The sequence below is a fragment of the Phalaenopsis equestris genome, unplaced genomic scaffold (assembly GCF_001263595.1).
Source record: "Phalaenopsis equestris unplaced genomic scaffold, ASM126359v1 Scaffold232869, whole genome shotgun sequence".
In the NCBI taxonomy this organism is placed as follows: domain Eukaryota; kingdom Viridiplantae; phylum Streptophyta; class Magnoliopsida; order Asparagales; family Orchidaceae; genus Phalaenopsis; species Phalaenopsis equestris.
Window position 1 is genome coordinate 1 of NW_018250829.1, and position 25,735 is coordinate 25,735.

General features: G+C 33.8%; 1 protein-coding gene across 1 annotated transcript; it reads left to right on the forward strand.

The window, feature by feature from the left end:
• The first annotated feature begins 3,571 nt into the window (after nucleotides 1-3,571).
• Nucleotides 3,572-23,057, forward strand: LOC110038447 (clathrin interactor EPSIN 1). The gene is made up of 11 exons (XM_020743293.1): nucleotides 3,572-3,805; nucleotides 3,913-3,964; nucleotides 5,331-5,410; nucleotides 5,498-5,576; nucleotides 5,707-5,790; nucleotides 5,894-6,039; nucleotides 6,132-6,380; nucleotides 19,708-19,835; nucleotides 20,096-20,289; nucleotides 21,847-22,276; nucleotides 22,642-23,057. The coding sequence occupies exons 1-11, from the start codon at nucleotides 3,765-3,767 to the stop codon at nucleotides 22,839-22,841; spliced, it is 1,683 nt and encodes a 560-aa protein (XP_020598952.1). The 5' UTR covers nucleotides 3,572-3,764; the 3' UTR covers nucleotides 22,842-23,057.
• The last annotated feature ends 2,678 nt before the right edge of the window (nucleotides 23,058-25,735 follow it).

Consider the following 25,735-nt stretch of genomic DNA (forward strand, 5'->3'; position numbering starts at 1 on the left):
TCATAAATATTTGCATATACAAATCTCCATGTCAGCACTCTACTAATGCCTTCCCATACCTTTGAGTGTTCTCTTCTAGTGCAACAAATTCTTTCAACTTTTTTACCTTAATCAATTATTCAATTAGGCTTCTTAGATGTTTTTACTCCTTAGTATTATGATCGTGGTCATGATGATACAAAAATATCTTTCTTGGTCATGCATATGACCTCTAACATTCATAAGTGAACTCTAGCCTTGTATGTGTTGGCTTCTAAAAGTTTATTTTGAATGCCTTCGACAACTTCAACCATTGAAACCTTAAAGATATTAAAAATTAACAATTGGTGCATGGGAAGAGGTGATCTCTACTATGCATCATAATTAACTCGCCTCTCCTCATATTGAACTCACCTTTTGTAGGACAAGTTTGGCACTCAAGATTCTTGAAAAGTGTGAGATTAACACATTTAAGAGCTTAAAATCTTTTGAGGATTTGTGTCATGGTTTCCTTCCCTTTGGTCAATCACGTTAAATCTCCTTTTCAATGGAAGTTGTAGTTGGTGCCACATCCCAGATGTAGCAAATAAAGAGTTATATTCTTCGATGATAAGACCATTAGCTAGCTCCAACAATTTGACCATGGTTCTTGAGTGTTGGAAACTGAGTGTATAACAAATAGGTCTATCTCTTAATCCTTGACTAAGTACTCCATTCACTACAATAGGCTTAAGTTCTCTTATTTCTAGCATTTTTAAGTGAGTAATAAATGCTTGTATCCTTCTATCGACTCTAAACAATTTTTTTTTGTAAGTTTTGTGAATTCTCTCATGGTTTTTATGCACTGACAATTGAACGATGAATGTGTGCTTGAAGTCTGCATAAGGGGTAATGGCTCATATTATTAAGTTGTTGAACAACAAGAGTGTCAACTCTCTGAGGGTCAAAAATAATAAACAACACTTAATGACATCATTTATTTTGAGCATGGCATATGGTCAACTAGAAAATACGAGCCTCTGCATGATTCCAAGGATGTAATTATGAGCATCTCTAAGCCTCTTTTTTGCGATCTTCATGGAGAAGGCATTCTCCAATTAACATTCTCTGAGGCTCTAATTGCCTCCTTTCTCTTCTGTGGCCTGAAGAGAAGAAGCATGCATTATCGGGAGAAATGTTTCATCTTTCATTATTTACAAAGATGATAGACATCTTCTAGTTTATGTAATAAATACTCTTCTTCATCAAATTGCTAATTCTTGGGACACTAAGTATCCTTGCACCCTCGATCTTCTTCTTAAGACTTGCTCTACTGTCTCCCTCATCAGTATCATCATTTGTTTTTTAAACTTATTAATCTATTATAGTAAAAATTCTTTAGTCACTCCATATTGTTAGAGATTACTTTGTCTATTGATTATGCCCCTTAGGTAAATTCTATTGTTATTTGTAACATGTTTTTGTTTTTTGAACTCATTAATCTACTATATAAAAAATTCTTTAGTCACTCTACTTTATTAGAGATGGCTTTGTCTATTGACTTTGCCCCTTAGGTAAATTCTATTGTTATTTGTAACATGTTTTTTGCTCACAACACTTTTTAGAAGATTAGATCATGATTTAACCATAGACTAGCATACCTAAGGAAAAAAGTTAGAATGAAAGAATCGGAGCACCAAGAACAGAGAAGAAAAATCTATAGAAATTAGTATTTTCTAATGTTCAGAGACTGAGCTCCTTCATGCAATGATTTTGCTTATTTTTAAGTGACTCGTTTAATAGGTTACAATGTTAAAAAAATGCTATTATTAATAGTTGATCGTAAAAGATATGTTTTTCATTTATGTTTATTATCTCCTTTTAGAGCTAGCATTAAAATATTCATTTGATAACACATTTCCTTATTTATCAATTCTTCTAAGAATGCATCTCTTCTTACAATAGTTTTGATAGTGATCCTCAGTAACACTTATGTTAGTCTAGTTGGGGCTATGGCGAGTTGACAGGTTCACTCAATCAGGTTAGGATAATATGGTATTGAATTCGCCATGCTCATACGACAGGGCATGTTTTCTCAAAATCAGTTAACTGAATCGCCCTAATAATTTCCTCTTACTAAACTTCAAAGGCAAATTAACCTGCTCAAATCTTTTAGTTAGGTTATTCGATCACCAATTTATTATATTATCCTAATGAACTAGACTTTGTGCCTTGGGCCCACCCTGACGCTTTTGGCAATACAACAAAAAGTAATAATTTTATAAGAAACAAATTTAAATGTAAATTTAAAAGCAAATTTAGATATAAACATAAATTTATTTTCACATAAAAATACTAAACAAAATTATAATTCTAGAATATAATTTAATAAAATATTTTAATTTAAAGATATTAAAATTCACAAATTCAAACTTAAAATTATTAAATAATTCTAAGTAAATTATTTCTACAATATATTTTATATAAATACACAGAAGGTAAGGAGTAGGGCTGTAAATGAACCAATGCTCTTGATGAACAACTCAAATTCAACTCAATTAAGATTTGATCATGTTCGTTTAAATTAGTAAAGAAACAAGCTTGAACAACGAAGCTTAAGTGAACTAAAAATGAATATAGTCGAACTTGTTCGTTTATGTTCACATACAAACTTGTTTGTTGCTCAATAGATAGTTTGTCAAATACACGATATTAAACTTGAATATAGCTAGTATCATGTATGATATATTATTTAAATAAAATTTTATTAACTAGAATATTAGCTCGTTTGTGGATAACTGATTACTCATATCATATATGGTATATAAATATTTGATATTAAGTTTTTGTAGGTTTCAAAGCTTTTATATTTAGTTGTTTTGTAGGATTTAGGTTAAATCATGCTTAAATGTTCTACAAATCATTCTACCAAACAACCTTTAAGTGAGAGATTTAGAGTAAAATGGAGGAGAAAGATACAACTAGGTTTAGAGTTTATAATCAATATATGAAATACTGTGATTAAATTTGTAAATTTATTTATTGATTTTTTTGTATGAAAATCTAGATTCTCGTTTAAATTTTTAGATAGTTTAAATGCTGTTCATTTATCATAAATAAATCAAGCTCAAATATTGAAAAATTTAAACAAGTCAAGCTTGAACAATGAATAAAAGCTCAACACAAGCTAAAGTCGAATATGTCCAACTTTTAATTATAGCAAGTCAAGTCCGAACTATCATAAACTCGACTCAATCATAGCTTGGTAAAAAGTTGGCTGAGGACTATTTGTTGCTTTGTAAATTAAAAAAATAAAAGTTTATTTTTCTATTCTAAAAAAATATGGGAGAAACTTACATATGTAAACATTTTTATGCTTTAGAGATGACATAGTCACATATTAAGATTTTAGAAATAATTCTTCTTTTTTAAAAAATCATTATTATGAAGTTTTTTGATGGGCATCTGCTTAATAATACTCAATTGGTTATTTATTATCTGATTCCTTAGTTTCTAGTTCATAATAAAAATAAAAAAATGAAAACGTAAAATTTGATGTATTTCCAAATATAATAACTTAAAAAAAAGACGATATCAGCCAATCCATCTAGCCTCCGCAATCGTTCGCGAAAGCTATAGCCAATTCACCATCGAGCTGCTGGTCTCGGCGTCTTACCTCCTTTTTTTCTCTGATCTGGGAGGCGGAGTTCTTAGAAGTTCATCGGATCAAAGCTGCGATTCATTGTTTAGCTTCTCTTCTTCCATTTTAGGCTTTCAGTCAATTTCTCCTCAGGATATAACTAGAGATGGATTTCATGAAGGTTCTGGATCAGACTGTGCGTGAGATGTAAGTTTTGAATCTTGAATTTGATTTGATCAGCTTGACTAGTGAATCTGGATCTGTGAAAGGCTGTGTTTTTTATTCTTTTTGACTCTTCTTCTTTCTCTTTGCAGAAAGAGAGAGGTTAATTTGAAAGTACTCAAGGTTCCGGAGATTGAACAAAAGGTTAGATATTGACTTGCTATTCGTTTGCTGGTGTATAAAGCAGCATGTATTTTTGGCAGCTTTTGTAGATCCGTTTATCTGTGTGAAATCTTCTTCTTGAGGGAGAAAATTCAAGAAAATTTAAGACTGCTGGTATAGATCCGAGCTGTGGCGGCCTAATGTTGTGGTATGGTTAACTCGGGTTGGAGTGTTGGAAATTGGATGGGCAATATTGATTATACAAATGTATTACTTCTGTTGAGGAGGCCATGAGGGTAACATTTGGCAACTGATGGAGCCAGTGTCTTTTTTTATTTATGATCTTTTTCGAAGATCAGAAAAAAAAAAAAAAAAAAAAACGGTACATACTAGAGTCAAGGTTTCTTGAAGAGGTTCCATCTTGCATTTTTTAGGTGAAATTATATGGTAATTATTCTGCCTGGCTCTTGAATGGGATTTTGAATCCTCTTACAGAATCTCATTTGTTCAGTCATATGCTGGATTTCCATGTTGAATGATGTTTGCTTTAGGATTTTAATTTACACCCTAAATCATCCACAATGCTTACTTTTTGCAAACTGAATTTGAAGATTTGCTTGATTGTTAGTAGATGGCTGTCTGTTTTGTTGGAATTTTGGTGCAAGGTATAATATTTGCATGCAAAGTTACTTGTCATGTTTGGTTTGAAATTGAAGTTCGTCAAGTTTAAAACTACTTTACTTCTCAGATCATTTTTTTTTTGCAAACTTGCCAAATTTGATATGGCAAAATAGATCACTTATACTTTTATTTATCTGTTAGTGAACCAATTTAATTGAGAGATTAAATTTCCTTGTACTTGATGAGTTACCATATCCTTGCAAAAACTGATAGGATTTATCTATCGGATATACTAAATCCATCCAAACATAAAAAAGCACAAGTTCTATAGATTTATGAACTTTCGGATTTAAGGTTCGAACTTTGTCTTCGATTCATGTTAAATTTGGATTTAATAGAGCTAGCAAGTGGGTGGATTTACTAAATCCTACTAACTTAAATCCTTCCTGTAGCTAAACACCCCCTAAAGCTCTTTTAATCTAACATTTGCCAAGAAGCATATTTTGTTTGCTCTAAAAGACAATGTTGAGCTAGTTTTTATTGATGGGCTATATACTTTTTTCTTCATTTTAACTGATTCTTGCATCATATTCTTCCATGCATTTTTGGATATTCCAGTCTTTTGACATTGGTAAAACCTTCTCATCTATCATGGTTTGTTTGCTTAGAGGGCTTATTTGGGTGGCAAGTGAGTTTTAATGTGTCATATAAAGTTAACGAATAACTTCTACTTTCAATGACTACATTGAGTGACCTTTTCTTGGTAGTTTGACATCTTAAAATTCAGGTCCTTGATGCAACAAATGATGAACCTTGGGGTCCTCACGGTTCTACTTTGTCTGAGCTCGCACAGGCCACAAAAAAATTGTAACTTCTGGATTCAATTTATTTATGTTTTCATCGGCAAAGAACAATTTTTCTTCAATGTAGGATAACTTATTTTGCCCTTATCAGCACTGAATGCCAGATGATTATGAATGTACTTTGGACAAGAGTAGGAGATAAGACTGCAAATTGGCGTCATATTTATAAGGTATTGCTGTTTGTAGGCGCTTATCTCATAATTATTTTCTCCACATGAAACACATCTACTAATCACAGGCAATTACCAGTTATTCAATAATTATTTACTTGAAATATTGATTTATTTAATTTTATCTTAGGCTTTGTCTGTTATTGAGTATTTGATAGCAAATGGGTCTGAACGGGCAATTGATAACATTCTGGAGCAAAGTCATCAAATTTCTGTATGAACTCAAACTCATCTATGGAGTAGTATTTTGGATTTTATTTTGAGTTTGATGCTTCTTTCTGAACTTCTCATTCTTATGTGTTTTATATTTCATGAAGTCACTCTCAGATTTTGAGTTTGTTGAGCCTAATGGGAAGGATGTTGGGATCAATGTGAGAAAGAAAGTTGAAACCATTTTAGCCCTTCTTGGAGATAAGGAAAAAATTCAAGCCGTTAGAAATAAAGCTGATGCGACACGGGATAAGTGAGCTAGTGGATATTCCGGAGTTGTTTCTAGCATTGACTGTTTTGAAAACATGACCTGTAACATGTCATTGTGTGCAATACTGCATTCAGGTATTTTGGGCTATCATCAACAGGAATTACTTACAAGTCAAGTTCAACCTCATATAGTGGGAGTAGCTTTCGCCAGAGTGAGCATTATGGGACCTCAAGTGGTACTAGGGAGGATGAGTCATTCAGAGATAGCTTTAGAGATGGCAAGCAAAATCATGGAGCTAGTGATGGACTCACTAAGTCAAAGGAAGGCTTTTCAAAAGAAAAGGATGGCAGCATAATGAAGAAGGGTGTGTTGCATAGTGCCAGGTGCAATTTGTACCAAAATTTGTTTCATTCTATAGTATTATTATTGTGTTATTCATTTGTGGATTGTGGATTGTGGATTCCTAACTTGTTACATTTAGCAAGTATGTTAAGTTGCTTGGGAATTTAATTTTTCTCAATAATTCTCCCTATACAACTTGACACTGAATTGAAATAGCCTCAACCTTTCAATGTAGGCATTCACATGCAAACAGTAATGTTCACTCTTGAAAATTATAATAGATGGGACGTTCCTCAAATTTATTAGATTTTATTTATTTATGTGCCTTCTTTTGACCATCATTTTGATCTAGGAATACAAATTAGAAAATTATAACAAAATTTAGCTCTTTTTAACTTCATTTTAATATTATATCTCTTATGTCATTAATTATTTGTATATTCACCATTTGCACGTGCATTTGTGCTTTTCTAATAAAAAAGCATGAGCTACATCATACGTCATGCGCTATTGCTGTAGAAAGCTCTTGTGTCATAGTGTATCATTCATTATTGACATCTATCAAATGTTTACCTCCTATATTGGTTGTTCCCATTAATCATTATTTTATAGTTAATTTATTCATATGAGTTTGTTAGTTACTTAAAGTCATATGAGTTTGTTAGTTACTTAAAGAACATATGTGATTGTACAAAACTGATTATTAGGCTATAAGCAAGTTTGGTTTTGTTCATTGGCTATTTGCTTTAGAAATTTTAAAAGAATTGCAATTGGAAGTCATTGCATTTAAATGTAATACAAACTCCTTCAAATAAGTTGTCCCTTGAGTAGGTGGTGGGAGGGATCTACTCTTTGCACTAGAGTTTACATTTATTTTTCCTTTAATAAGAGATGAAAAAAAATGGATCATTACTCTTACACGGGGTAAAAAGTCTTCTCTTATCCTAACCCGCCTTTTTCTTGAATCATGGGACCCTTGGATTGTCCCTTTGTCCCCCTTCTTGTGTTTTGGGAGACGGAGTGCTGTCACTTTTAATTAGAACCAGGAAATGGGCAAACACTAGTGGATGTATGAGATTATAAGACTATGTAGACTGCCTTCTAGCGTGCTTGAGGCAATCCTTAAGTAGTCAGCTTTTATTTACTGTGGAGCTTTTGAACCAAGCTCGAAGGCAAAATAATCAATAGTATTTTGTCCAAGACAATGACTGTATGCACGATATCGAGGGCCATGCACAACCCCGTTACTTGGAAGGTACATCATATTATTTTTCTTTTTTTGCACCGTGTCATTATGAAGGGTAAGTCTCTATAATCTTTCTCTTTGAGGTCCTTTCTATCTTACCTTCCGAGTAACGGGGTTGTGCATGGATATACGTTGGCTTCTATTATATCATTCTTTGGTTGCTTGCTCCCAAGGTGCTCGATCACACCACTCTACATCATATTATTTTTCTTTTTTTGCACCTTGTCAATATGAAGGGTAAGCCTCTATAATCTTTCCCTTTGAAGTCTTTTCTGTCTTACCTTCCGAGTAACTGGTTTGTGCATGGATATATGTTGGCTTCATCCCCTTATAAAGAGGGATGAAAACTATGTAACCCGTAAGTCGGGCCGAATTATTTCAAAAGGATATATCTTCCACGATCTATGTGAACTGTCTTCCACTTTAGGACTGGTGTTATAGATGATTCTATCTTAAAGAATGAAGGCATTATTGATGAGCATTTGAATGGTTTTAATTTTAACACCCTTATAATATAGAGCAATTGGGCCCATCACTATTCTTGAAAAGAATATCCATATCACGTAACTCCAAAATTATTGCTAACATCCCTTGCATGAGTTGCAAATGATGTAGTTGACCAAGGATTCACCCCTGTTGTAGCATTGGACTACTAGATTTCCCACAATAGTATTTTGATGAGCCCCTGCAAAACACTTGATGAAGTGGTCTTTGAGCTCAAAGAAAGAACATAATAAGCCAATTGACAAATCTATTAGGCCATTTGAATGCTACTCGAAAGACACAATTGATGAACTATCAAAAGAGTGAGTCACGTCTCCAAAAATTGTTACAACTGGCCTGGAACTAAGCCAAGTGTTGTATGGGGTTCTTTAATCTGTTGATTACTTTGAACTAGGGGGCGACAAAACCTATAAGGTATGGAGCTCGCTAAAACTCCTTTGTGCATGGGGACAGCATTGAACGACATCCCTAGATTGTTTAGCCATGATGGCTTGCTGTGTCGTCTAAGAGATTTAAGTCATGTAACTAGCTAGAGGCTTGCTATTTAGCCATGATGGCTTGCTATGTAGTTCTAAACCTTTTTATTCTCACACTTTTAGTATTTTTTTATTTTATTATCAAAATTCTATTTTTTACTGCTACAATTTTAAAACATATTTTTGGTTGATTTTAATCTGAAAGATTTCTATAATAGTCAATTTACAATCTTCTTACATAATAGGGGTGCATAGAACATGGTATTTTATTTCTTAGTTTCAAATGTAAATTCTCATAAGTTTTTATATTAACTATGCTCTCGTATCACTCAATATCCTAAATATATTTCTACTTTTCAATTGCATTGCTTGCACTTTATAGGTTTTATGTTTTAATAATTGGCCTGAAAGATATCAAAGTTCTAAATATATCACACCTATATGATATTTTATAGCATGAGGATTAATTTTACATTTAATATGTTATTTACTTAAAATTTATTTTATTGATAATGTGTTTGATTATTAATTTTTAATTTTTAAAATTCTGGATGATATTCTCTAATCTCATATCATGTTAAAGGCACTTCTTCACTCAGTTTACTTTTTTAATAATTCCTTAATAGTTAGTAATTATATCCATAATTTTTGTTCGATGGATATAGGATATTTGAAACTATTAGACTTGTATGTTTGTTCATCCTCCATCTCAACCTATCATATTAGTTTCTTACTCACTATAGTTACGTGTCATGCCCTTAATTAGTTTTCTACTAATCTTTGATCTTTATCATATAGAAATTTTAATTATTGCTTAGGCTTTTCACTAATTTGAAAATATCTCTATATATTATGACTATATCTTTAGCAAAGAATGCTTTAAGCAATCTCATTTGGATATCTACTATAAGAGCATTTGTTGCTTGCTATAAAAATTTTCAAAGTTAATATTAATCCTTGATATAACTATCCTGGGATTAGACTTGTAAACCATCATTTATATGTTTAAGAAATTTAACATATCAGACTCACTTTTTTTTTCCATATTTCCCTTAAATTCATCCTTAAATTCATCCTAAAATCCTATGGGTCTGTCATTTACGTTTTGAAGTTCTATGTAAGATTCATATATAAAATTTCTTTCATATATAATATTTCTTACTGCTTTCACTTCATAAGCGTAATTGCTTTACCTTTGTGCCTCAATTTTCAAATTTTCTCCTTTAAGACATTTTTGTGGCCTTTCATTACATCATTTACTCCTATAGTTTATTAACATGATTCACATACTAAATTCCCTTTTAGCTATAAAATTTTAATTTTTTTAAATTAATTTTAACTTTTATTGAAATGTGTATTTTTCCCATTTCTGATGTTCTCTTAGTTATTAGGATTTTACCAGAAAATTTTGTTAACAATAGTGATCATATATCTTTCTTAATTCCTTAAATTTCAGAATTTCTTTATTAAAATTTCACATCGCAATGAAATAGTTTATAATTGAATAAACAAACACTCAATCAATTGATATAAGTGGCATAGAATGGAAGTTGTGAAGCATTGAGCATTTCTTGAGACAATACCGTGCTAGCAATTTATTTAGCAATTTATTTATTAAAAAACATACATATTTCAGACACTTGTTGAGCACATTTTTGTCCTAGTTGAATTCAAGCCATATTTCAATTATAACCGATATCAGTCATGCTTCCTTTTCATTCTAATTCTTTATAATTCTCTTCGAACATTCTTTTTCTTTTTCACTAAGTTGTCTTAAAGAGTGGTCCGGAATTTAAGTACATAAAAATCCACATTTGAATTGAAATAATACTACTAAGCAATTTTGAATATGTTTTGTAAAAGAAAATCATGGGATTTATTACTTAATATAGATCATATTCTTGGTTTCATATGATAAACATGTGACTTCCTATTTTACAGAGAGCATAGTCTTGTATTCATTTGATTTTGATGTTTATTGTGTCTCCTATTTGGATTAGGAAAGGGCTAAATTCTAGGAGGAAAAGGGATAAAAAGAAAATGGTATTACTGATTCTTAATAAGGTTCAAATAGTAACATGACCCACCCCCTTCTATATATATATATATATATATATGTATATATATACATAGAGATGTATGTATATATGTACATAGAGATGTATGTATATATGTACATAGAGATGTATGTATATATGTACATAGAGATGTATGTATATATGTACATAGAGATGTATGTATATATGTACATATAGATGTATGTATATATGTACATATAGATGTATGTATATATATGTACATATAGATGTATGTATATATGTACATATAGATGTATGTATATAGATGTATGTATATAGATGTATGTACATATGTATGTACATATAGATGTATGTACATATGTATGTACATATAGATGTATGTACATATGTATGTATATATGTACATATGTATGAGTACCTATTAATTCAAGTACCACTCCTACTGTGCCTATTAATTCAAGTACCACCTCGTTAAGGCCAACTGAGCTAGAGGGGATTCGAACCATCGGCCTGAGGGGTCTTACACTGAGGATGTCAACTAACAGGCCGAGGTACGCGGCACACACACACACACACACACACACACACACACACATATCTTTATATATTTTGATTTGTGCTTGGTTGTGTGTTGGTTTTTCACAAGCATTACTTAGCATGTGCTCTTGCTGATGGAGATATGTGCATTCACACTTAGTGGAAATGTCCATTATGAAACTGATATGAAATTTATTTTAGTAGCATCATTATTTGGTAATTATATTCTTTTATTTAGTCTTAGTTGGATATTTTTTTGATGATGCTTTTCTTTATTTCTGATGTCTCTGATCTATGTAACCTCTGGTTGGTTTGGTTCAAATGATTGGATAAAACATTTTATGATTTTATTGTTGTATGCTGTTTTTTTGTTCAGTGATATGAATTAATTGCTCTTTGATTTTATACTTTTGGACTTTTTTGGTTTTGCTGTTATATTCAGTTGTGTTGTTTTATTTCTATACCTCAACAACTCAATTGGTTCTGTTGGGTCATTGGACTTGTGTTTGATGGACCTTGTTATGTTACTACTGGCGATTTTATCCTATATTGTTGTTGAATCAAGATTCTTTTTGTCGTAGTGAACCATCTTATTCTGGGGATGTTTATGCTATTTATGTTTTTGTGATGTTGTGGCGTTTATTCTTGTAGTAGTATTGTGATCTTCATATTCATTTTTTTTTGTTGGGGGTTGGGGAAGATAAACATACATTGAGACTTGAAGTGGTCTAATACAAGGATAACCAACTAAGAATATTATATAGTATGAATAAATACTTTCAACATTTAATTTATTTTGTTTTCTTATTCATTATAGATTTTCTGTTGCAATTTGTAATTGTTGGATGTGAAATTCCTTCAAGTGCGGTACAGGTTCGATGATCAAGTTCCTATCAAAGTTATCTACTTGTGTCAGCACTAATCCCTAATTTTCCTCACTTCAGCAATCTCTTTTTTTTTCCTTGCTTTCTTGTATTTTATTGCTGGCTTTATATGAGTTTTTTATTCATTATTTCAATCATATTCTATACATTTGCATTTTCAATTTATGCGTTAGAATTCTCTGTTATATTTTTGAATTGGCACATAAAGAACTTAAATTCCTATGCAATTAGTGGCTTTTGAATCCTTATGTCTGATATGTGTTCTATATTTTTTGTATCGTTTTAGTTGCAGTAAAAATCCTACTTTCTTATGCACCCAGTTTGATGTGAAATCCTTATGTTGTGCTAGCACGTCACACAGAAGTTGGACTTAGTACCATGGGAACTGTTAGAATCATTAAAGGGGTGGAATTTTGACCACCTTGCAAAATCAATTAATGGAATTATTAAATAAACAAAATCAAGTGTGATGACTTTAATTTTGTTAAAGCAGGGATTGAATATTTGGAAACCAATCAAAATGAGACTTCAAGTTGATTCCAATCAGGATGAACTAATTCAACTAAATGTTAGTATTGGTACGGGATAGGAAAATATTCATTCTAGAATTTATATTGTATTTGTTAATAGGTTTATGGAGATTACAGACATCAATTTTTTTATGTGGATGATGACATAAGAAAAAAAATAGTTAAAATTAATGTCTACTTATGTTAATAAAACTAAATCTAACATCTATCTAAATGAAGATTTTTAATTCGATGAGTTATGGAGAAGCAGAGGGAAAGGTTAGAAAGGAACCTACTATCACATACACAGAAATGAAAAGCTTTCACAAGAAATATGCTCGACTGTCTTATTGCATTCATTTGCTTAATGAGTTTAATCTTCTTAAAGAATTGATTAAAATTGTGATTGAAATCTTGAATACAACAACAACTAGCTTTTATCCCTCTAAGTGGGGTCGACTGCATGATTGAAATCTTGAATGCTTGAATAAATTTAAGGAATTGTTGTGTTGACCTCATTTCTGGATGAGGTCTTTTTTGTCTCTCCTTAGAGCCTAGGGTCTAGCTTTAGGTTTCCCCTGTTCGACTCTCTTAAAGGACTAGTACGAAACCCACACCATTTAGAAAATTCGAGCCACCTCGTCACTCCTTCGACTTTCGCATGGGCGGTCCCAAATCCTTGGCATTCTGTTGAGTTGATTAGGATCGACACATGAAACTCGAGTCGAGTTCCTACATTAATAGGAGCAGCCCCTAGGGAACCCTTTTGCGACCCTAACGCTCGATAACACTGCATTTTTGCGCACGCGTCGCACCCCGCATAATTTTGGCTTAAATTGACTCGTCCGTCAGCAAACTCTTTCGGACGACCCAACCCCGGATGACGAAGCGAACTGCGGCGACGCGTCCGGAATGTTGATTTTAGCTAAGAAGGACACCCATATCTCTATAGTTTCACGCGCGAGCTACTAGCACGGATATCGATGCATTTTTATCGGTGCGCGGGCCCGAACTCAACCCAGGTTCGACTCGGGTTTGATTTAGGCTGAACACGGGCTGAACACGGGCTAGGCACCAACTCACCTGAATTTGAAATTCAAATTTCAAAATTCAAATGGATTATTTAAATTCTGTCTTAATTAAAATTATCTAGGTCCTAATGTTTTCCATTTAATCTCCCCCTATTTTTGAAAGTCATTTATTTCCCCGCCAATGGCTTCCAGAGGATTGCCTTCTTCCTCTGCTAATCTTTCTCCTCTGCCTTTCTCGAACGCCTGCTCCTACTTCTGCTCGATCTCGCTCGACAGAGACCCTCGCCTCCCTGCTCTCACAACTGAAGACTTCTCCCGCTCGACAGAAACCTCATTCGACACCTGCTTCGCTCGACCCCGCTCGCCTGCTCCCTCTCGTGCGCGACAGAGCAGCGGTTCGACCCCGCTCGCCTGCTCCTCCCTCTCGCGCGCGACAAAAGAGCCGCTCGACCCTGCTCGACGCCTGCTTCTTTCGATCTCGCTTCTCCTTTGTTACTCATCGCAGCTCCAGATCGAAGCTCCCATTCGCTTCTCCTCTTTGCGACGGAGACTCGTGCTCAATCGAACTCCCTCCTCTGCCTCTCTGGAGCTCCTGTTCATCTTCCTCCGCACTGTGCCCCTCACCTGCTCTTCTTTTCCTCACTTTTCCTCGCTCGACCGAGCTCCCTCCTTCCTCCGCATCGAGCCCCTCACCTGCTCGTCTTTTCCTCGCTCGACCGAACAGTCCTGTTCGTCTCTCCCGCTCCTGTCGCGCCTCTCCCTCACGACCAGAAGACCGAACGCCCTCCTCCGCTTTCTCGCTCCTCTTCTGCGATTCGATCGCACCCCTAGCCAAAGCTCCTGCTCGCCTCTTGACCAAACGCCTCCTCTGCGACCGAAACCCCTCATTCCTTCAGCTTGCCCGCTCGAGACTCTTCCCCTCTCGACTATTTGCCCAGATCGCGCCTCACTCCCTCGCGACACTCGCGGCTGATCCCGCTCGCCTCTCTGCATCTGAAATCCTTGCGAGCTCTCTACTTCTCAACACACGATCTTCCTCGACGACATCTTCTATCGGTAGCTGACCAACCCACATTTTTTTTATCTAGCTAACTGCATGCTTCCTCCCATTCGCAAAGGTAGGCTTTTTCCCTCTTCCTCTTTCGGCACGAGTAGCTTTTCTGAATCTTCTGCTTCTTGGACTTCACGGTATGCAACTAAATTTCTCTGCTTATCAAGTTACAGAAACTTGTCTTTGTTCCAATTCAGACGCATGTGCTTTGCTTCGACCATACATTTTCTCAGATATTTTATTGTCGTAATCGACTGGTTGTAACTTACGAATTTATTCATGCCTTTTATCAGCATATATATATATATCTCAGTTTAAACAACATGAAGTAGGACATACATGTTAACACCCAAACTTTAATTTTTTTTTTACACACACGCCCCATACTTGGAACTCGAATACGTGCATCTGTGACAAATGAATTCTTTCGCTGCATACTACACATTGTTTGGGGAATGTTTAAATGCATCTTCTTGGGGTTGGTTTACATGTTGTTTTGGAAGAAATGTAGGTAGCGTTGAGATGTTTGAAAACTGCTTGGGGGGGCTTGAAAGTGTTGTTCGGTGATTAATAGCTGTCGTTAGTTACTGTAAAAGTGTTGTTCTTTGCTGCGAGAAGCTGTAGGACCGCTGTCCAATACTTTAGTAGCTGCCCAGTGTCGTAAGAAGCTGTAGGACCGCTGTCCAATACTTCTACTTCTAGTAGTTTCCCAGTGTCGTAAGAAGCTGTAGGACCGCTGTCCAATACTTCTAGTAGCTGCCCAGTGTCATAGGAATGCTATAGAGTGCTGTCCAATGTTTCTAGTCGCTGCCTAGCGCCGTAGGAAGTTGTAGGACTGCTGTCCAATGCTTCTATTTGCTACCCAGTGTCGCAGGAAGCCACCTAGTAGCTGTCCACCATTGTTTGGAAGCCATCTAGTTGCTGCCCACCTCTGTTCAGGTTCGTAGGAAGCCGCATAGGTCCTGCCCATTGTTGTTTGGGTTCATAGGAACTCATATAGGCGCTATTCGAAATTTCTAGCTGTTGTTCGGAGTCGTAGGATCACCATACACACTTACTATTTGCTTCTCAGAGCTGTAGGAGATCGTAGGATCACCATACTAGCTCGCTAGTTGCAATCAATAGTTGTAGGACGCCTTAGGATCACCTCTTTTGAGTTCCTTGTTATTTCTACAACTTGTTCAACTATTTACCATTTTCTTCTTTTCTCTACAATTTATTTAAATTCTATGCAAATTATATTGTGTTTTGTGAGTTAAACATGCAACAAAAATAGCAGCAGCAGCAGATACACCACGTACGTAGGTACATTTTATTTGTTGTTGTTTCTTTATTGCAATTACTCTTACTGTAACACATTATGCAGGTACTGAATATAATCTCACTTTCAAAACAAAATCTTTTTTTTAAATTAAACAACATTTTCAAAAAAAAAAAACATAACATGTTTTTTCGAACTTACGGGAGTCCCTCGGAGGAGGTAACCCACGGTTGCTAACGAGGTCTCCCTGGTTTAAATGAGTTTCATAACTTGTTTAAACTAAGTAAGTTCAAAAGAAAATAGTGATACCGGAATGAGGGAACTGTGGGATCTTAACCGGTGTCGCTCTAATCAACTTGAACCCCCCAATGACAACCAAATTGAGACATTAGAACACACATGGTAAAACTGTTTGAGCTTTAGACTTTAGGACTGTTACTGCGACGAGGAACTCGGAGAAACTTCGTGGGCAGCACGACAAGGAGTTTGGAGCAAACTACAAGTGGAGGTGGTCGCCATTCTACAATAGCAGAATGAGTCTACACCAACTAAACTTTCCTAGTTTAAACAACCCATAGGACTTCGAGGTAGCTCGCCTAGCGCAACGTAATTACTCTCCCTCTTTTGGGCTACTGCACAATCATACTGAGCAGTATAAGTCCTAACTCGCCTTAGATTCCGAGATGGTCATCCAGAACGACGTAAAACCTCTTACCTCTGCGGGCTATTTGCATAACCAATTACTATGCATGTGTAAGTCTCAACTAATAAAATTGACAGGATTCAACATTCAAGTAAAATCTTCTCTAAAACTCAGCCACACAGTAGGATAGTTTGGGAGGTCACCGAGGATTCCCCTCAGAATCTGTGACATTCCCTACATTTTACTTCCTTTGGACTCCTGAAAGGATTGTTCTTACTTGAGTCATTCCCACTTGTTTTTTCCACGTCCTTCCTTGAAAACCTGAACTTTGAATTCTTGAAGACTAGAACCACTGATCATTATCGAGAGTTTTCTCAAGTGATTCCCGTCACTTGGGATGTAATTATTTATAGAGACTTGCCTTTATTGGAAACTTAGAACCCAGGTAAAATAAACCCTATTTAATCTTTGTATTAAATAGAGAAATTTGTCGGTCACATATAAAAGGTTCGCAGACCAAATGGTTGTCACAAACCTCATAAGTTTGTATGATTGGATCCACCGCCGCTGTGTATACTTATCTTTCTAGAAGATGTATCATTTGTGGTACCGGACACGATTATATAAATTTATTGGGCAAATGAGATCCAGTCGGTCTCATTTTTCAAAATTAAAATACACTATTTTCATATTAAAATACACTATTTAGGTTAAATTAAATCATCTACTTTTCAAAACTATAAAAATACTTTTCCATCGAAAAGATGACCGACAATGTTGTTGCTTCAGAGATGTTTGATGTGATGCTTGATATCGAAAGAGATGACATCAAATCATATTCATTACTTGATAACGCTTTTAAGCTTGTATTGGATTTGAGCAGATGTTTAGTTTTTTTTTTTATCTAAAGGTTATTATTGCATATTTTGGATCAAAAATAAATCACCACAGGCGTATCACAAAGGATTGGAATACTTTAATTAATAAGGTCTATGAAGAAAAGTCACCTACATCTTGTCATCCATGTTTATGATTTTTACCAAAATATATTTTTAAGTTTCATTAAAATTTATCATTATGCTAGTGATTGTCCGAGTAGAAACTTGCATAGAATCATTAGAACTGACACCTATAACTTACAAATTTAATGAAATTTTATCATTAATCCAACTTTTGTTGTATTTGCTTTGACCTTTTTATTTCAGCAACGTACTTCTAATTCCTTAAATTCTTCGTTCACTCTGCTATCTGTAAATTAGTGTCCAACATTTTTTGTGGTAAATCCTTATAGTTTTGTCTAAAGTTATTTTGTATGATGGGATTGTGCCAATACTCATTGTGGAATTATTAGATTTTTGTCCAGCTTATTTTCGATGACTCGTGATAATCTTGCAAGAAACACAAAATATGGTATGCATCCTGGTTTGCTTGGTGATTAAATTCGTCAGAGTTGAAGCTGTCAATGTTGAGTAGATTTGATGGGGATTTGCTTGTTTACACTCAACAAAAGCGGCAATTGGGAACTTGATTACAATAGCTTTATTATTTGTTTTTATGTTATTTTTTAAGTATTTCATGTGCTCAAGATGATGCCCATGCACATGGAATGCACATGGAAAGCACATGCCATCCATATCTTTTTATCACATGTTTAATTTTGATATGGATATGAACTCCACAAGGCCACAACAAATTAGTTTTGTGGTTGGCATTTTCAAGTCCCTGGAGCTTCTTTTAAGAAATCTCTGTAGCTAGTCTTCAGAAAACAATTTGATGGTTGATTCTTGTAGACTTCATAGTATGATTGTTGTGGCTGGTTGGTGTGGCATGTGCTTTTCCCTATTCTCTACTTAATTTTAAATGCTGCTGTACTTTTTGCTACTCATTTCATTCCATTGAATTTTTTTTGTGTGCACTATTATACCACTTAACTATTGAATTTTATGGAATTTCATCACTTGGATTTGATTTTACTGTATGTATTATTCTTAGAAAAATAACAAAAGATTGTTTTCTTTATAAGTTGCGGAATGTAAATATATGATCTTTGAGGCATGTAATGGATAACTTTGATTGAATACAATTTTATCTTTTAGTTCTCAATCTTCTATGTGTAAATTGTACACACCGTTGTTTGTACTAATAGGGGTGTGGCTACCTAATTCTAGCAGAAGTAATATCTTTGTATTAGTGTGTGGCTTTTTTACTATGGATCCTTTCCTTTGACCTAATTTTACCTGCATATTTTTTATTAGCTTGCTAATGCTTTTTATTTTCGAGTTTGACATGATTGGAAATCTATTTGTTGCCAATTAAATTACAATTGCTATCTGATTTGATTAGTTCAATTTTCTTGTCAATTTCATTTGATTTATATGATCATACATTATCATTTTGGAATAATTGTTCATGTTTATTGTTTACAATTTAAAAACAAGTTTTTGAATCATTAGTTTTTGATATGTAAATCATGTGACTTGCATTATTTGAGCATATCACATTACTGGTTGTATTAGGAAACTCTAAAACCTAAATAGCCTTGTGTCACTTGTCAATTGTGAATTTTGTGATCTCCTTTGTTCGCATTTCTAGCATAGAGGATAAAAACTTTCAAATTCTTGATGCTTGTAGAGAAAGAGATGAAGATACTTTTCCATCACAGATTTCACGTTACATTTTTTTAATGTGCCCTTGCGATTATGTTCTTCTTTTAACTTTGTTGATGTATTTTGTTACTAGCTTTTTATTTCACGAAATGCTTTGCTATAGTTTTGTGTTGAACTTTTTCGTTGAATGATATAAAATTTTGTTCAGTTTTATTGAAAAATATTAATAATTTATTTAGTTGAATTATTATATTTGTTTTGGAGATCTATGATATATGTATGAATTTTTTGTTTCTTTTAACCATTCTCTTACTACATTTTATACATTTGTAATGCAGATGGCTACTGGAATATATATTTTATCTGATTATCCTAGATTCACTAATTATTTTATCATAAATAATCATATTGATCTCTGCTGCCCTTGATATATAGAAGTATGTTTGTAGGCATGCATATATAAACCCTAGATATTGATATTCTTATTAGCTGATAATATATTCTAACGTTTGATATTTTTGTTTTCATTTTTATTTTTTTCAACTTTCAATTAATTATGCTGCTTATGGAATACTTTACAGAAACCAAAATGTTTCAGCGAAACCCTTGCCTAAGCCTGGTTTAGCATCATCTGCAAGCCGAAGTACCAAGATAGCGAGTAATGATGACGAGCTTGACGATTTTAATCCACGCGGTTCTACAAAATTTGGTTGGTATTCTGAAACTTGTAATATTTTCTGTTTCCAGTTTTACTCGGGAAATGATTGGAATTTATTAGTTTACACTTTGTCCATGTACATCACACGGTTACACGGTTGGCTGTTGTGGATGGCTCTGCAAAGTGCAGCTACTGAAGCTTTATGATATCACAATTATAATTTCTTTTTGTTGATTCAGAAATTAATATAATTCGAAACATGAAACAACCATACTAAATTCTGATGGATCTTTTTCCTCAAAATTCTGCAGAATCAACAAATATAAATTCACCTCAAGTGGATTTATTTGGAGAAAGCTTATTAGGCGACCTTTTGGATGCTCCTACATTTGTGCCAACAGACTCACCAACGTTAAAGTCTACTGAAAAATCCGAGGTTGATTTGTTTGCTGATGCAGCTTTTGTGTCAGCTGCACCTCAAGAAGGAACAAGCTCTAATAAGCAGGTTAAGCTATATATTTCCTCACTGTTACCTCTTCGTGTTTTGAAGGGAGTGGGATTTAGTGCTGAGGCTTTATGTATAAAAGAAAATTGATGAAACCAAAAGAAGATAGAGAGAGTGCAGGTGACTTCAATAGGAGATTGCCTAAGCGCAACAAAATTTTGAGTTTTAAAACATAATAAAATGACAAATTATTGTCAGAATTGGCATGAAAAAGAAAACCAAAGTGACTTGGAATGGGCTCCAACACTATTTGTTAAAGAAAACAATTAGGAGTCAAACAAGTGGAAAATATTTATTCAGGAATTTTGCAAACACACCATTCGGAATGCTTGTAGAGCCAAAGTAAGGCTGAAGAAAATCTAGTTGAGGCTAAAAAATTGAGCATCTGAAAATGATCATGGTTTGATGGAGAACATCAAAATAGACTCGAAAGATAAAATAAAGCTCTATGAACTATTCTTCTACATCAAACGAAAAGTAATTCCATATTTCCAAAATACTTGTGGTCCTAGATAATCGAATGTCATTCCATTTTCAAGCTTTAATTATGCACATAACTTAGAAAATAGTAGAGGTGCTTTTCATATGATGGTAGTATAACTTTTTGTTTTTCTCAAGTTAAATGTTGTAGGGAATGGTAACTATAGAAAAGGGACATAGAATTTGTTAGAGGAGATCAATCTTAAGATTGGGCAATGCAGTCCAACACTTACAAAATAAAAAAGATGGACCCATGAGCAAAACACACCGAAAAAATGTAACCGTGAGGAAATTCAAGAGAAATGATTCAAACATTTTTCATCATCCAACCGGAAGAGATGGTTGGTGTGGAAACACTTGACTCGCCTACCAAACAAGTTATCAACAATTTGAGGCCAACTTTTGATTGCCATCCAATAAAAAAAAAATGAAAAATGAATTTTAGCTTTGTTATGCAAAATGCAGTTAGCCTAGAACACATTAGATAAGTGTATGTAAAAAGATAATTTGGCTAGAAGTAGAAATTATGAGAGTATTCTTATAGGAATTTATGCATATTATTTTTTGAAGTTTCAGAAGTAATCTTGACTAGTGGTAGTTAATATTAGGGAGATTTGGGAATGCCACTATCAAAACATTATTTGTAATTATAGTAGCTAGTGTGGTTGAGGAAGGCAATAGAGTGGTTGCCGGAAGATCTTATGGCGAACCAAAGGGTTGAAAAAAGAAAATTTAAAGTAGATTGCCATCACCAATAGAGAGAGAAATTATGAGTTTGATGAAGTAATACTAGTGAATTTGTTCCAAATGCCATACCCTTGTGGTTAGGATTTCCTCAACCCCTAAAATTCCCATACAATTGAAGGTGGTTCTATATAACCTTTAGCTGCTAGCAAGATCGAGGGTGGAGAGCAATGGGAGGCCTAATTCCACTTTTAGGTTTTTAAGTGTTATCCCAAGAGATCGGTTACAAATAGATCGCCTCATGTATTGATCTATATGCTGAATCTTGGATAAATTCTGGTGGTAATCGCTCACAATTGTGTAAAGTTATTTTTTTTTTCTGCATTATTGCAGGCAAATGTCGATCTTTTTTCTAATCAGAATGCTATTCCTGCTACGTTTCCTTCAAATGCGAAGTTGTTTGCAGAAACAAATTCAGGCTTGCTTCCAGAGTCCAAGTCTTCCAACCCAACAGCCATCAGTTCTTTTGATCCATTTGCTGCATCAGATTCCATCTTTCCCTCTGAATCAAAACTCCCCGGTACAAACACAAAAAATAGCAGCACCGCTGATCCCTTTGCTGCAATTCCAGTGAACATTGTTGCTGGACCTGATGATCTCTTCGGTTCTTTCACTTCTAATGCTCCGACGGCATCAAAGGAATCTTCAGGCGATTTTTCAAACACCAGACAACCTGCACCTAAAAAGGAGCCTTTTCAAGTGAAGTCTGGGATTTGGGCTGATTCTTTGAGCCGCGGATTGATTGATCTGAATATAACAGCATGTGAGTTGCTTCTCTTGATTTTACCTTCTGTTTAATTCATGCATTTTTCCTAACAATCAGTATCTGCGTATGCATCTGACCTTCAATTGCACCTATTTTTCCTAACTTCTGCTTAAATAGCATTGCTAAATAAGTGAGATTGAAAAACCATTTCAAAACAAGAGGAAAATTATAAAATAAATGTTAAGACTAATATCTAAATATTGAAATTTGCAACATTTTTATTGTAAAACAGAATATAATAGTGGTTCGAATTACAACAAAATTCGCATTTTACAAGTATAATTTGCAATTTACTATTACTTATTGGTGGTTTTACATTTTATCTTACGTTTTAACACTCAATGTAATGAATTTTGTGGCAGCTAAGAAGGCGAATCTAGCAGACATTGGTGTTGTTGGTGGACTTAATGATGAATCCAATGAAAAGGAAAGGGCTCCACCTCCACCATCATACAGGGGAAGAGCGATGGGTGCAGGATCCGGTCTTGGTAGGACAACAGGCTTCTCTTCTTCAACAACTGCAGAAGGAACAACCTGGAACTTATCCAACTTCCAGTCATAGAATGGAAACTTCGATTCATAATTTCTTTATTTCTCTAACTTTTTATGGTTTTGATTACAATTTATTGTGCGTCAATGGCCTTTTTCAGGGTTATTTTTCTAAGGTATTACTGTCATTTTATTTTTTCTACGAGATTATATTGTAAAAGTTTGCGGAATTGCATTGTTTTTATATTTGAAGTGTTTCAGTGCGGGCGCCAATAAACAGTTTCGATCATCTCCTGAGCTTACAGGCTATAGGATTTAGCAGTTTTATTTATTTATTAATATTTGTCTGAATCATTAGTTTTTTATGGCAAGCTTAGTTTAAATTTAATTCGAGTAAAAAGATTTTGATTTTAGGTAGAAATGGACAGAAAGAGTTGAATTGTCTTCATGAGTCGTGTTGGTGATAATAGATTATTGGCATTGTAAAAAAAGGCTCGGGCAGGCCCTGAGAGCTTATTACCGTTAATAGCTTACCATTGGTACTGGGTGGTGGTTCTACCAATGCTAAGCTTCACATTCAAAGAGTGTTCATGTTTAGTTCTAGCAAATGACAAAAAATTTCAAAATTAATCGACTTCTAAAATTTAAAATTAAAACCTCTAGATTAAATCAATAGCTTTGATGTTATGTTGTATGGACATTAAGAATGAAAACTCGTATATTATTAAAAATATATGATATGGACATGAGTTAGAGGAGCAAATTTAAATAAAGATTAGTAATATATATATGTAAAAGATTCTCTTAAAAATTAAGTGTTCGGTTGGTATCATTCATGTTTTGTTTTAGTTGATATAGTTTTTTTTTATTTTGTTATTTATTTTTAGTATTTTTTTAAATAATTATCTCAATAAAATATGTTTTTAATTTAAAATATAAATAAATAATTAAACCTCAAAATTAAAAATTAAAAAAATTAGAAAAAAAATAAATTAATCCTAAATAGCTATTAAGATGTTTATAAATAATTATTTGGTTTAAGATATATAAATTTATGTATTTATTATCTATAATTTGATTTTTATATTTACACCCCTCAAAACTTTCATATAAAATTTAAGAAATCACAATTTTTAATTTTAAGTAATGAAATATAAATCATATGTATGTATGTAAAATTTAAAATTTAGGTGTTAGATACATAAATACATAAAAAAATTGAGAGGTGTTTATCCCATTCACTCTGTTTTGGCTTGCGAGAATCAGAGACGCTGCAACTCGTAAGCTGTGAAAGGAAAAAGATGGGAGTTTCAGAGGTTTTGTTTGATGTGATGCCGTCCTGCTAATTCGAACCTTTCAACTAAATTATAGGAAACTTATCCCACAATAAGGGAAGGAGTGAGTTCATTTATACATATTGAAATAAATAACGAGCCTTATACTCTAAAATATAAACCAATTGAATTATTATATCAAAGATCTAAGGTTGATGATTTATAATAAATTTGGGTTGAAGCTAAGAAGTTAGACCCTACAAACATCTGGGTCTATCATTATTCTGAGCATTTATTCATATATAGTCGTTGCAAGCAACCGACACGAAAAATTCATGAAGTAATGTACAAGAAATGAGTCTGCATTCTTAGCAAGAATGTTGTAGCTGTCAATAAGATAGTCAAAGAATTATTTTGCAAAAAATTATAAATATATATATATATATATATATATATATGTATGTATTGCCAGAAGAGAGATACACAACAAGGGATAAGAGAGAAGCTCAAAGCCAAAAATAATAGCAACCAACTTTAAAGCATAGGCAACATAATTGTTTCGGAAAAGAATCTTTCCAGCTCAATTATTATTCAACAATAACAACATTAATTGCCACATATGCTGAAACTCATCAAGAGGTAATATAATCGTACCACAAAAATGATCCATAAACTCAATTATTGTGGAATTATTTGCCACATCATACTCCACTTGCTGGAAAAACAATATTTTCGTACCAGCATTATTACTCCACCGACAGAATTATTGAAAAAATCATCAACCATGAAAACTTAAGAAGCAAATTATTGTCATCCATGATGACGACTGTGGCTCTTCAAGTTTATTTTTTGCTCCATTTGCTGAAGGTGAAGGGCAGAGTGAAATTAGCAAGTCTTCTTCTTTTTCTTCTCTCCACTTCTCTTCTTGTAATCTAATTATGTGTGTCTGTCAGTGCAGCTAAATAAAGTCTTCTCTACTTTTATGTCTGTAAGTATGATATGAAATATGTAAGGTTTTGATCTTGTTCTTTACAGTTGTTTATATTAATATTATGTTATTTTGTTTTTACTTCTTCTGAAAATGCTTAGTGTAGGAAATGAACTAAAGTTGTGGTTTGCATATTGATACACCTAAAATATATAGTGTTTTTAGACAAATTTTTATATCTATTTTTGAGATATTGCGCTTTAATGGAAGATATTTTTGTGTTTTTCTTGCAGATACAGGTAAAAAGGGTGAAAAATGCTTAAAGGAGTGAAAAATGATCAAATTTGGAGCAAAAAAATGAAAAATGTGCAAAAGAGTTTTGGCGCCTAAGCGCCAAATCTGGCGCTTAGCGCCTAAGCCAAAAGAGTTTTGGCGCCTAAGCGCCAAATCTGGCGCTTACGCACTGGTTAAATAGAGAAGGCCGCGCCAAAGCGCCAGATGCCTCGCGTTTAAGCTCCAATGATAGTTATTGGAAGAGTAAATTTGGTTTCTGTGAATTTTGAAGAGGATTTTGAGGCACCCATTGACTTAATAGGTGGTTATAACCACCATGGATGAAAATTATAACGAAAGGATGCATCTCTTGGGAAATACATTGAATCTAGACATAAATTCAAAGAGAAACCAAGGCACAATCTGGAAAATTATAAAAGAAATAAGATTGGGACTTTGAAAGAGTTCATGAATGTATAGAAAAGAGTCCTG